Raw genomic sequence first — 13,860 nt, forward strand, 5'->3', positions numbered from 1 at the left:
GTGTACTACTCGTTGCAAAGAATACATCTGCTCTTTCAATGGTTTTAGTTTTGTTATTTTCTATTTTTCTATCGCCTTGATCAGCATGGGCGAGGCAGCTAATTCATCGTCGTTTCTTACCTTTATACAGGTTTCGCTTGAGGCTTCACGCCGCGCAACTCTTCCATTGGGGTGCCACAAGAATTAAAGATGAATTTGCAATTTTACTATATAGTATTTAAGGTACTTGACCACCTGGGAAAGCTAAAAAGTACAACATATTCAATAATTTTTTTTTCATGTTCTGTATAATATATTAATTAAAATAAATTTTTTTTTTAATTTTTATTTAGAGCTTATATAATACAAAAAAAAAATTGATTTATTAAAATTTCTTTTTTTAACATATATCCAGGAGGCGCCAAAGTCGAGGCCTGAAGAAAATCATGTCTTGCGGCGGACAGTTAATCTTAGAAATGGTAATTCTAAAAAAAAAGAGAGAAACAAAATTTTCAAAAGAAAGGTTCCTTGCGTGAGAATTTACCACAAACTGACAAAAAAAAATAATAAAAAAATGGCGGATGTTTGAAAAAAAGTTAAGAAAACACAGCTGTTTTTCACAATGTTATGCTTAAAAAGCAATACTTTATTAACTTTTTTTTTTGCAAAATGTGGTAAATTGGCATACAAAACATCTTAACAAATAAAACAAGACCAAAATCATTAAAATCGGCTAAGCAGTTTCGGAGATAAAGTGTCCGCCATTCGAAAAAAAGTAATTTCTGGAAAAACGCGTTTAAAGTTAAAACTTGCTATTTTCTTTCCGCTGAGTCAGCAAGTAATGAGTGCAGGATGCGCCTGCACATTTTCACTGATTTCACTTTGTTAGAATTCGAATTTAAAAAAAAAGTTTCAGGTGATGATTTTTAAAAGTATAAGGATTGAAAAAATGTAAAAAAAAAAATTTAATTTTTTGAAACTTATAAGGTGGTCAAGTACCTTAAACCTTCAGAAGTTATTAGCTATTTATACTTTTAATTTAGCAGAATACACATGGCTTTAAGCCCATAACCCGTTGTAATATAATGTATGTATGTATGTCTTTATTCAACTGTAGTTAAAGGGTTGTACAACTGTGTGAACTCCGGATGAAATTTAAAAAATCCATATTTTTTCAGAGGTCCAGCTATATGTCGCTTGGTCCAGAGCAGAAAATGCAAAAAATTAAACATCTATACACCAAAATAAACAACTAAAATATTGTTTACCTACCGGCCTCACTTATTTTGCTTTGCTTTTTTTATTACACATTGTTTCGACAAATGGATTTACAGAAAACGAATACTTAATTTTGTCTACAAAGGCGATTAATAAATAAATTTAGCCAGAACCACATCCGCCTGATTTTTCTAATCTTATTTAATTTTCGAAGCAATATTCAAGGCATATATTGAGGATGTCTTTCTAATTATACTTTATATTGCACAAGATTTGCGCTCTACAGCGTTTTCTTATTTTTAGCTTCATTTATTAATGATGTTTCTCTAATGTTGGGCTAAATATTATAAAGATAATATATATAAAAACTATAAAATACATGCTTTTTTCATGCAACATTTCATTTATTTCGAACTTTGTTATGCTTTTCTAGCCCAAAAAGTACTTGAAGTAACTTTTAGTGGCCATTCTGAGTCCTATGGCGCTGTCTAATATTAGTTAGATTTATCAATAAATATAGTATTTTATTTGATTACATTAAAATAAAAATCTGATTAAAGAATTTCGAATTAAATTCTGAAAATATATGTCAAGGTATTTATTATTATGCCCAAATTGAAGATAAATCCCAAATTTTTATAACACGATCTTGTCCAACAGTCAATAGCAATTTTCGATTCTCATCGAGGTCCATGTTGACGATGGAATGTTTTGCATCATGAAAAGAAGCCAATGAAGGTCGACTTGAAAAAAAATAAAAATATAAACTCATTACTTATTTTCTGTTAAAAAGTAACCGAAATTGTCCATAAAACGAAACGGTTCAATTATTCAGTGATATTTTTTCCTTCCTTAGTAATATCCATGGTAACAACAGCTTTGACAACTAACTTCAAAACATTTTTCATAAAACAAATTTAGAATCGCTTTCCATTCCTTCTCCTCAATTCCCTCAGTAGTCCTCCAAGCGCTTGAGCGAAGTGGAAACTTGATTCAGGGAACAGTAAAAAGTTAGAGAGCCATTTCAGGTGAACAAGAATCTTAATACATAGTTTTATGACCCTAACCGTAGCAAACAAGACAACATTACATATGACGATGCATTCTAGTCATGAGTTGTTAACCCAAAACTCTGCAGTCTCTCCGGTAATATCAAATATCCCCTATTAATATCAAAACTAAATATTAAAGACTATTTCGCGGAAATTGACAAAATACATCAAACAATTACTCGTTTATAAAGCTATTGCATTTATACTATACTATATAATAGATGAAAATGAACTGATAAAAAGCAATGCTTTTGACATCTCAGGACCGTTCGTTTAAATGAAAAATTCCGGGTACTTTTTGAACATAAGTAACTATTGTAACATACTCAACACTTTGCAGTTGCTTGTAACAAGGATCACAACAACGCACATCGAATTCAAATCCCATTATTGGAATGTTGATACGGCTAGCAGAGCAGCTATCGCAAACAGCCTTTCCACAATGCCTGCAGTGATGTTGTCTTATTCCTGCAAAATTGTAAGGTAATTGTAAGTAAAAATTCACATAGATAAAAGACTTTTTTATCTGATATTAGTATAATAAATTAGTTTAGTTGAAAATGTTATAATGCAGTAAACTACTGCAACTATGATTGCGACAGTTTTATGTTATGTAAATTAATAGTTTATACCATATACCATATTTTTATGGTATTACTTTTTGAAATTTATGACAAAGCTTTCGAAAGACATTGGTAAATATTTTGGGTATTTAGCACGTGGGTATCTATACATGATATTATGTGAATTATGTGCCATTGGAAGCTACAAATTTACTCCATTATTTAGGCAGCAAACTGATTCCTATGACGAAAAACTCGAGTTCTTTTGACTTGATCCATTCATAGAGCCAGTTTACGATGCTCTCGTAAGAAATGAACCGCTACAAATTTACTCCATCTTTCAGGCAGCAAACTGATTCCTCTGACGAAAAATTCGAGTTATTTTGACTTGATCCATCCATTGAGCCAGTTTGCGATGCTCTCGTAAGAAGTAAACCGCTCTCCAATAAGGGTTGACTGCAGAAAATTGCCGAACACCCAAAACACTTGTCTTATTTTGCCTCTCACAAATAAATTAAACATGCTATATTGCTAAAACCGTGAACATATCTTCGAGACGAGTGTACCAACATAAAAAAGAATAATCGATACACAATAATAAAAAAAAAAAACTAAAAGTACAAATATCTTAATTTAATATTTGTTGGCATGCCTTTTTGCTTGAGGACAGCATTCGAGCGATTCGTCATTGAATGAACTATATTTTTCTTCTCTTCACCAATATTTTCCTTGATGCAGTTTTGGACCTTAATAGCAATTACGGTTGGGCTGAGGAGAGCAAACTGTCGAAGCCGACACCTAAAATTTTGGAGTTGTTAACGGTCGATATTGGTGTGACATCGACTTTCATCTTTAGCTGTAGTTTGACCTCCTTCGTCCAGGTGGTAAAGAGGGTCGCCATGGATTTAGTGGGGGAAAGTTTGAGATTCCTAGCAGTAAGAAAGCAAGAAAGACTGGAGAGATAAACGTTTACTTTGAACATTGCATTGCCGGGCGCTATTCTCGAACAATCGTCAGCATAGGAGACCAGTGAAACTCCCTCTTGTGGTTGGGGGAGCTTCGAGATGCAGAAGTTGAAAGCAAGGCTGAACGGACACCACCCTGCGACACATCTTGGTTTATCCTCATCTGCTTTGATATTAAGTCTCGAAAAATGGCAAGCAATTGTCGACCAACAGATAGTTCGCGAACCACCTCTTCAGTCCCGGTGGGAGGGTCGACTGTTGAATATCATCGTGGATTGTGACTGCGTGACTGTGCACTCTACGGAAGCCGTGCTGATATGTAACTGGGGCCAGGTCTTTCGTAGAGTGGGTATAGAAGAACCTCAACTGTCTTGATTTTGGGTCCACACCCCACTAATGTAGAGCTTATTCGCTTTCTTGAGGTTGTATTCAGAAGTTTCTTGGTAGATGATATGCGATCAAAATCTACCGTTTTTACTTTTGTTAAGTGAAATGCATTTCTTCCATTGAAATGTCATTTTCGTTACTATTGCTGTTGGGTTGGTTACCTGGTTTGGAGTTATGTGCGAGTTTTCAGCCTATATAAATTGATTGGGAAAATTACTGTCGCTGGAGCGTTCGGCCTAGAGTAACAAAAAGGTGGGCTATAGGTTTATAAATATTTTATTGTTGTCCCTTGGCACGTTCGGATGGCTGACATTGATGTTTGCGTATGACAATTTGTTAGCCTTCTCATTTCGTTCCATAATTCTTGAGATAATGAGCTATGATTATAATTTTCGCAAAATCTTCTAAACTAATTTTTTTCATCCGCTTCATTCCCCAGTAGAAGATAGCATTTCTTTGTTTGTAATTTAGAATGTTTTGTTGCGATGAGAATTTTCGACAGTGATCCGCTAAAATCTATTTACCCAAGGAAGAGGCTTTCTCCGACTGTTTGACGTGCTCATGGTGGGCATTTAAATGATTTTTCACAAATAATTGTTAAGAGCCGTATTTTGGCTTGGATTTAGTAATTGTGAACGGTGAAATGCTAGTATTGGACAGATTCTGAATTATGTTATTGATTTTTTGTGACATGCTGGTGCTTAGGGTACTGTGTTGGAGCGATGTTTGGTTTTTTTTTTAAATTTGATTTTTGGTTGTGGGTATGAAGCAAGATATTATATACACAAGTAAAAGAAACGAACATAACTTGTATAGAAATGTTTTTTTTTGAAATTTTTTCCCCTTATTGAACCAATTCCAGCTAGGCTACCTACTGTATTTCTGCCGTTCCCACGACAGTCGGTTCTACGTTACCGGAACGACCCGGCTTTATATCCGGACAAGGACTGTCACTTCAGCAGCATTCCCCATATATGTATGGGGAATGTTTATGCTGCTACAACAACAACAATAACTGTATTTCTGTGTGGGTAGCCTCCGGTCGCGCTTCATAAAAATACCTCTCCCTTTACTATATTACTGCACATAGCTTCTGCTGAAATATGAACGAGACGTTGTTGGAATAACAAAATTTCAAACAAATTCCTTGTTCAACTTGAATTTCCATCGTTAAATTCGAAGAACACACTCGAGCTTGACTTGTTTACAGTAGCACAGAAAACAAACTATGTGACATATCACGCTGAAATTTGCCATGTAAGTTTATAACAGTCCTACCAAAAAACAAAAAATTTGTTTTTGCCATATGTCATCCGCGGACCGTTTTATTGATAACGTCTCGTTCATATTTGAGTAGAAGTTATTAATAATTCTATATATAAAATTGTATATATGTATATATTTAATATATGTATGTATAACACTGTGCATAGCATAGCCTAGAAAGTTCTATCGAACCTAGTTTTTGTTTTTGTTTTTAACGAAACGGTTTATATTCTTTCTAGTTCATAAAGCCTAAATTGAGAGAAGGGTCGGTATTCGAGGATTTTTTTAACTCTTTCAGCACCGAAATTCGAGGTAAAATTATTTTACTCTCTTTTAAAGTATCCATAATGAGATCAATAGTTATTTAATTAAAAGCGCTGCTAAACTTTCCATTACCGCCACAATGTTTTGGAAGGCGGGTGTGCAACAAAGAGTGTTAATAAGTGAATATTGGGGTTGACTTTCCATTTCTAACACGATAAAGTTGTTTATAATGTCTAAGGGCGTGGACCGAATTTAAAAATTATAAAACGCAAATGTAGTCACTATATCAGCCTTTTGATTTATAGTACTTTTTATAAATTGCAATTAAGAATTAATAGAAAATTTTAACGTTAAAAATACTTCTTTTTTGCATAAGCTTGAAAAAATGCCCTATTACAGGAGCTTATTTCATTAAAATACAAACACAGAAAAGTAACAAAATCACTTATAAACATTCTTTATTACATTAAGATTCGATTTAAAGCTATTTTTACTAAATAATACTCCAAATTCTATTATTACAAATGTTCCTCTAACGGTTTGTAATACCGTGCATAATAAATGTGAGGAGCGAACTGTCAAACGAACGATGAAAGAGAGAACAAGGGGAACAATTCTTTTATAATTATTTTTATTATTTATAGGCGTGAATTTTAGTCCAAATATTCGCGTGCGGCGCTCGATTTTTAGTGCAAATTTTCGCCCGCGGCGCTTTTTTGTTTCTACATATACATGTTGTGCAAAATCAGACCACTTTTAGCCCAAATTTTCGCCAGAGGCACTTATAAATTTTACGATAAAACAACATTTTCATAAGTGCTATGAATTATAAAACCTAAGTTAAATGCTTGCTGGGTTGACGATTGCTGTATACACTTCTCTTCAACTTTATTTCAGTACAAACTACAAATGCGGTCGTAAAAAACCTAATTTTTAAACTTCCCCTGGGGGTTCTATAAGGACCCTAGGAGGTTGGGACTTTCACAGTTAAAATGGTGTGACCTTGCTCTTTCTAATGGGCGTGGTGGGTGGTGCCACTCCCCCTCCGCCCAGCATCCAAATATATCGTGGTAGTAATGGAAAGTTTAGCCGAATATTATTCCATTTCAGTGTTTGTTCTTAAGTAAAATAAGATGGAGTAATGCGTTTTTTTTAACTCATGCAAAAAATAATGGTAATTATTTAGAAGAGCGGCCCTTCAGAAAATCAATATTTTTGTAAAATTTTTTCAATGATATCAATAAAATGTATTGTAAAAGAGTGTTTAAGATCGGGGGAACTATACTTTTATGTAGGATTTTGCGTAGAACTGCTTTTCGCGTGGGCGGCCTTCGGCCGCGCTTCAAAAAAATAACCCTCATCAGTCCAACTCCGGCTACGCAATCCACAGTATTTTTGCGTAGAACTCCTTTTCGCGTGGGCGGCCTTCGGCCGCGCTTCAAAAAAAAAACCCTCATCAGTCCAAAATACTGTGGATTGCGTAGCCGGAGTTGGACTGATGAGGGTTTTTTTTTTTTGAAGCGCGGCCGAAGGCCGCCCACGCGAAAAGGTGTTCTACGCAAAAATACTGTGGATTGCGTAGCCGGAGTTGGACTGATGAGGGTTATTTTTTTGAAGCGCGGCCGAAGGCCGCCCACGCGAAAAGCAGTTCTACGCAAAAATACTGTGGATTGCGTAGCCGGAGTTGGACTGATGAGGGTTTTTTTTTTGAAGCGCGGCCGAAGGCCGCCCACGCGAAAAGGAGTTCTACGCAAAAATACTGTGGATTGCGTAGCCGGAGTTGGACAACATTTCAAAACACTTATATAATGTTCAAGCGGTAATTCTTGTTGTGTCGCCCGCCGGATTTGATATTCATATTAACAGTAAATCCTACATAAAAGTATAGTTCCCCCGATCTTAAACACTCTTTTACAATACATTTTATTGATATCATTGAAAAAATTTTACAAAAATATTGATTTTCTGAAGGGCCGCTCTTCTAAATAATTACCAAAATAATTTTTATGTTAAATATTTATATTAATTCTCAATAATTTATAAAAAAAAAATACACTAAATCACATTTTTAAGTAATGGAAAGCCAACCCAAAAGAGCCTTTCAACTTTGAACTGGATATTGAAGTTGTTTAAAAAACAAATACTAAGAAAAAATAATTACCAATTTGTCTCTGGTCCACCATCGCACGAAAATTCCAAAAGAATGGTCGCTGACATAGCTGACAACTATTATTTTCCACCCATTGCGGGACTTCTTTTCGCATAGCATTCATTTCCCATAACACAATAACAGAGTCTTCGCCACCACTCATAAGTTGTTGGGTGAGACTGGCATAAGCTAGTGAAGACACCTTATTACTGAAGAATAAAATAATCACATTAACAAAAAAGAGAAGTAAGAGAGACAATGAACTAACTTGTGTCCTTGTAATTCATAAATCGTGCCACGTTTTCCACCAACATCCCAAACATAAACAGTTTGATCACAAGATCCACTAAAAAGCAACTGGTGTTCTTCAACCCATTTTAAGCATCTAATGCTTGCTATTTACAATCAGAACAAATCAGAAAATATTTATTTATATAATACAATAAACTTTACTGGTATGTCCTTTGAATGTGTTTATGAACTGAACACCTTGCGTATCACACCTTAGCATTGTAATAAGTCCAGCATTGTCGCCAACAAAGGCATATTTGGCCATGCTATCAAATCTGTAACAATGCAATTACTTAAATAATTAACATTCTGTGGTATAGCCAGTTGACGTACTGAAGAGAGGTACAGGGCGACTCAAAACTATAACTACCCAATCGGTTCCCACTTTCCGTCGAGTAAAATACGAATAATTTGTCCTTTCCACATGAAAGCACCCATTTGAGCGTATTGGCAACTACTATTTCCATTACTCGGCCTTGATGTGCTAAATAGTCCCGCACAAAGGAAAGACGGTTGCAGTCATCCGAAAATACATATTGCGTTACTGTCCCATTGTCCTGGCCAACATACAACTGCCTGTCATTTGCATTATAATGAACAGAAGTACATCCGGAAGGCATAAATTGACAAATGCTAGGCCAATATTGACCTGAGTCACGCTTCAGCCACACGCGTATGGTTCTGGATAAAGCTCTAATTAATTAAAATGCATTTCTTGGTAGAAGTGTACAAACTTGTCATCAGAAACACTTATAACACCGTTCTCTCCAGGAATAAAAATTGCAGCATTAATATCATCACCACTACCCTCCAATTTATTTAACAACTCCAGTTTTCTTACAGAGTTGAAACGATCGTCGCAACTACGTTGTGCGGGTTTTATCTCAGCAGCCATTTCACAAAACTTTTCCCGTTAAGCTGAAAAACGCCTTTGTTTTACTCGAAGTTTATAGCCGTTTCTAATTGGATAATTTTAATATCGATAACTTGTCTACGTACCTTAAAGGTCTGATTATGCATGCATCACACAATTTTCCATAAATTTTAAACTGTCAAAATAAACATCTTTGAATGACACTACATATGATAGAGAAATAGACTGCGCCTTCCGCATTCGTTGTCATAAGAGTCCATGAATAAACAAACAAAAGGAATGGAAATTACTTGTGTGTAAAGAAGATTAGGCGAAAGCAATGGAAATGGATATTATACACCTACACACAAACTTTCTTGCCACGGCGTCTTCCGTATAAAAACGCAAACGAACTGCAGGGGGGTTTATATTAATTTGTGCTTCCACAATTAAACACACGGCACTTCGTTTGCATTATTTTGTTTAGTTTAAATCTTACAAATCCCTATATTACCATTCACAGAATTTTCACAAACATTTATACTTTCTCCTCCTTTTGTTTGTTTTGTACTGTGAAGGGAGCTCACATCAGACTTGTCAAAATCGCGAAAAATAAAGTAACTTTTTAGAGGTAAGGTCCTCAAATCGCCTTGGAATGACACGGTGTACAGGATACCGAAGGTGTCCCTTTCGGAAACTCTTACTTATTCGCGATTTTGACAACGGATGACTGATGTCTAAGTATAAAAAGAAAAAGAAGTTACTTGTTTGTGAATATTCAGTGAATGGCTCGGTAATAATAAGATTCTGATAGTATGCCTGAAGTTGTCTAAAGTTGTGCAAAGTATACATAATCAGACCTTAACAGGCCACATTACACGGTGCAGAGGATATCAAAGGTGACGCCTTCTGAAAACCGCTGCTGAAAACAAGCTGAGATATTATATTAGAAAACAAACAAAAGAAATTACCTCTTTGTAGATATTCAATGCCTGCTTCGTTAGTATTGTACATTGTAGAATTAAATTAAGAAAACTAATGTAAATGAAGTGCCGCGTGTCAAATAGTAAAGCACAAAAGAATATAAAGCCTCAAAATGCAGCCATTTTGCCGCTGACGCCGTGACAAGAAAATGTGTGAGCACGATTCCTTGTGTGTGGTAGTTTATACTTCTTTCGCTCTTCACAAACAAATAATTGCCCCATTTTCTTTGTATATTCATGGACTCTGACGTCGTAGATAATCCAAAAAGTGCAGTCGTACGTCCATCCGATTCGTCAGTACCTGCGAATAAACATAAAAAATGAAGAAGAAAAATCAGCGAACGCAATGGAAGCTACCAAACACAAGAAATTATACACACATACATCACATGCCGGAACATAGCGCACATCGAAAAATACGGGATCAACATCTTCTTAGAAATTAATACGTTTTTGACCAAATAAAAAAAAAAATAAAATAAAATTCACAAACTAATGGTTTTATTTAATTTCAACACTTAATCCATTTACTTTTTGTTTACACGTTCACGCGTACAACGACTATATTATGCACGTTGACCTCTGCTTATATACACGTGTTGAATAACTTTCGTAATTTCCAGATTTAGCAAATCGTAGTTTCTGGCGACTCCTGTCGGGTCTTGTTCTGTCTTGTCATTTGGTGTCAAGGCGAATTCATATTTTGTTCGGTTCTGAAAGTTTCGAGTTTTGCTACAATATTTAATAGCGGGCTTTGAATTGATAGTTACAGTCCAACATTTTATTCTTCTTGATTGAGGCGACAACCCCTTATGCGATTTTGGCCGAGTTTAACAAAGCGCGCCAGTCGTTTCTTTCTCGTGCTCTTCCTCTGCTACCACCAGTTGGTACCACATCAAATACTTTCAGAGCCAGAGCGTTTGTTTCCTTTGGGACGACACGACCCAGCCTAAGAAACCGCTGGATCTTTATTCACTGCGCTATGTCTCTGTTATCGTAAAACTCATTGTTCCATCGCCTACGGTACTCTCCGTCACCAAAGCACCAAGCTCCAAAAATCTTCCGCAAAATCTTTCCTATGAGAACAAAGACGACGAACTGGTGACTAACGTACACAGCATACTTAAATTATGGAGGGATCCCACCACAGAGGACATGAAGGACTACCGGCTGAGCTATCCAACTATGGCGACGAGGAGTTAAAACAACAACAACGAGGAGCTAGTAAGATCCATTCATCAACTCCTATGCAAAACGTAGTCGGAGAAGAGCATGCCTGCCGATTGGAGTTTTAGTGTGTTCTGCTCAACCCATAAGAAGGGCGATCCTGCAATCTGTGCCAATTACCGCGGAATTAGTCTTCTAAATATCAGCGATAAGGTTCTATCGAGCGTATTGTGTGGAAGGCTGAAGTCCACCGTCAACCAACTGATTTGACCTCATTAGTGTGGCTTTAGACCTGGAAAGTCTACCATCGACCAAATATTCACAATACACCAAATCTTCGAAAAGACCCATGAAAGGAGAATCGACACACACCCTCTTTTCGTCGATTTCAAAGCTGCATTCGACAGTACAGAAAGGAGTTACTTGTATGCTGCGTTGTCTGGATTTGGTATCCCCGCAAAACTAATACGGCTATGCAAAAATGACGTTGCTGAACACCAGCAGCGCCTTCAGATTTGGGAAGGACCTCTCCGAGCCGTTTGATACCAAACGAGGTTTCAGAGAGGGTGAATCGCTGTCTTGTGACTTCTTTAACCTGATGTTGGAGGGGATCGTGCGAATCAATTTTTTATAAGAGCATACAATTGTTGGCGTATGTCGATCAAATTGCCATCATCGGCCTTAAGAACCGCGCTGTTAGTTCTGCCTTTTCAAAACTAGACAAAGAAGCAAAGCGTTGAGTCTGGTGGTTAACGGGGACAAAACGAAGTTCTTCCTGTCATCAAACAAACAGTCGGCGCACTCGCACAAACCGATAATAATATCAGCCTTGAAATCCAACGTAGAATATCTCTTGCCAACAAGTGTTACATTGGACTAAGTAGGCAATAGAGTAGTAAAGTCCTCTCTTGACGAACAGTCCAACATTAACTTCACAAATCCTACTGCACTCTTGCTGCTTATTGGAACGACATCAGTTTTGTGATCAGTTAATTTCAGGTTCATGGCCGTCAACATAGAATTAATCTTCCTTATTAGTTCGCTGACGGTCCTCTCATGGTTGTCATGTATGTGTTTTGCCACCATTACCACCGCGAATCAAATGACTTTGGTTCTAGGAGGCATATTCAGTTTTAGAACACCGCCGTACATTAAGTTCAATAGTTGTGGGTCTATAACTGACCGTTAGGCAACCACTGTTGTTACATTGCGCACCTACCTGCCTTTGTCCATTCGAAACCGCAGTTCAAGGAAACTGGCTTCCAATTATTCTGGTAATATAACTAGACACGCCTACTTTTATGAGGGCTTCTATTACAGCTAGCTGTATTAAAACCGTTTTTAACGTTTAGAGCAACTACAGCGAAGTATTATTTTTTCCCGCCACCCCACCTCTTGTCCTTAATGGCTTCTGTTGCTAACTCCAGCACGCATTTGAAAGCATTCGGGGTTTTCTGAATCCGAACTGGTATAAGGATAAAGTACCATTATGGCGCATAACAGTTTGCATCTTACGTCTCTTAGGGAAAGTGCTCTTGTTAAGACAACTTTGGAATACCGCTTAAAATATGTCTGAACGTTTAGCGCAACTTTTAAGGCCCTATTTGGTATGCCGGCCGAACCTGGAGCTCTGTGGATCTGCACGTCATATCCGTGGGAGTTCTAGCAAATGAATGAGCCAACCTTCAGCTTTTTTTATGAGGATCTATGTCCTCCGAGCCAAGCTTTTCTTTGTTTTTCCTTGTCATTTGTTTCTTTTATTTTGGTCATCCAGAGCTGATATTTTTACTCGTATGTGTAGTTACCTATTTGATCCCATGATTATCTATGTGAACAGGGAGGCCATGCGCGGCTTGACACAATCTCTTATGAAGAATTATGTTCAGAGCCAGATCGGTATTAATCAGGATTAAATCAACTGATCCTATGCGGTCAACTTAATGACAACGAACAAACAGTTTTTTCTGAGTCCTGCCAAGATTTTAACGGGACGGGGCAAACTTGGCATTCACCTGAAAGCCATTTCTGCATATTGTCACTCCCTTTATACTCAGGTAACAGAATACCAATCTCACCGGCTGAAAGAAAACATTTTAAAGCGGTATTCCATATTCCGAGAAATTAAAACCATCTAGGGTCGGTTTTAACATGTTAAATTAGACTTAAAAGAATATGCAAGCAATCACTTTTAGACTCAGTTGTATTACAACCCGCTGTACGGCGGACCAAACTCCAAATACGGAATGACACTCAAGCATGACAAGCAAATGTGAAACCATCAGATCTCAGACTCATGAGCATATTCTGATGCATCGTCATGTAGTTGGAAGCTCCATGGAAGCAACGATTACCCGGCCACTTAAATTTCGGGAGATGATCTCCTTGCTAAAAAAATTTCCTTGAACAACCGTCAAACTGAACGAACGCTTCAGAAGAGATCGTGAGTTCATTGTACATGACGTACGTAGTGGCAGGTCACCGACATGGAAATTGATGAAAACATCAATAAAGTGAAAGAACAGTGCGCCATTATACTGAATATTTGTTGAAGTATGAACTATAATTTTTTATAGAAAAAAATTATATATTATATAGAAAATATTTTCACCACGTTAGAGCATTTTCAGCTTCTTGTTTATTTTGCAAAATTGCCCCCCTATTAATTCTGCAATTCCTAGAAATTTTTTTGAGGTTTCATTTTCCGTTACTCAAAAAAGGGCAAG

The 13,860-nt window shown here is 36.7% G+C and overlaps 1 protein-coding gene across 1 annotated transcript; it reads right to left on the reverse strand.

Annotated features, from left to right (window-relative positions):
- Positions 1-1,759: 1,759 nt before the first annotated feature.
- Positions 1,760-9,132, reverse strand: LOC129247860 (WD repeat and FYVE domain-containing protein 2). Its single transcript, XM_054887217.1, has 7 exons — positions 8,869-9,132; positions 8,468-8,815; positions 8,297-8,409; positions 8,112-8,238; positions 7,856-8,052; positions 2,576-2,717; positions 1,760-1,940 (listed from the first exon to the last, which is right to left on the reverse strand). Exons 1-7 carry the CDS (start codon positions 9,027-9,029, stop codon positions 1,802-1,804), a joined length of 1,227 nt encoding a protein of 408 aa, XP_054743192.1. The 5' UTR covers positions 9,030-9,132; the 3' UTR covers positions 1,760-1,801.
- Positions 9,133-13,860: the final 4,728 nt, after the last annotated feature.

This window comes from Anastrepha obliqua, chromosome 5 (assembly GCF_027943255.1).
Source record: "Anastrepha obliqua isolate idAnaObli1 chromosome 5, idAnaObli1_1.0, whole genome shotgun sequence".
NCBI classification, from domain to species: Eukaryota; Metazoa; Arthropoda; class Insecta; order Diptera; family Tephritidae; genus Anastrepha; species Anastrepha obliqua.

Excerpts from the sequence above, each read along its gene's own strand:
- LOC129247860 (XM_054887217.1), bottom strand. The coding sequence starts at position 9,029 with ATGGCTGCTGAGATAAAACCCGCACAACGTAGTTGCGACGATCGTTTC. Across the intron at positions 8,816-8,868 it reads ATAAGTGTTTCTGATGACAA|AACCATACGCGTGTGGCTGA; the intron begins GTTTGTACACTT and ends AGCTTTATCCAG. Across the intron at positions 1,941-2,575 it reads AAGCAACTGCAAAGTGTTGA|TCGACCTTCATTGGCTTCTT; the intron begins GTATGTTACAAT and ends TTTTTTTTCAAG.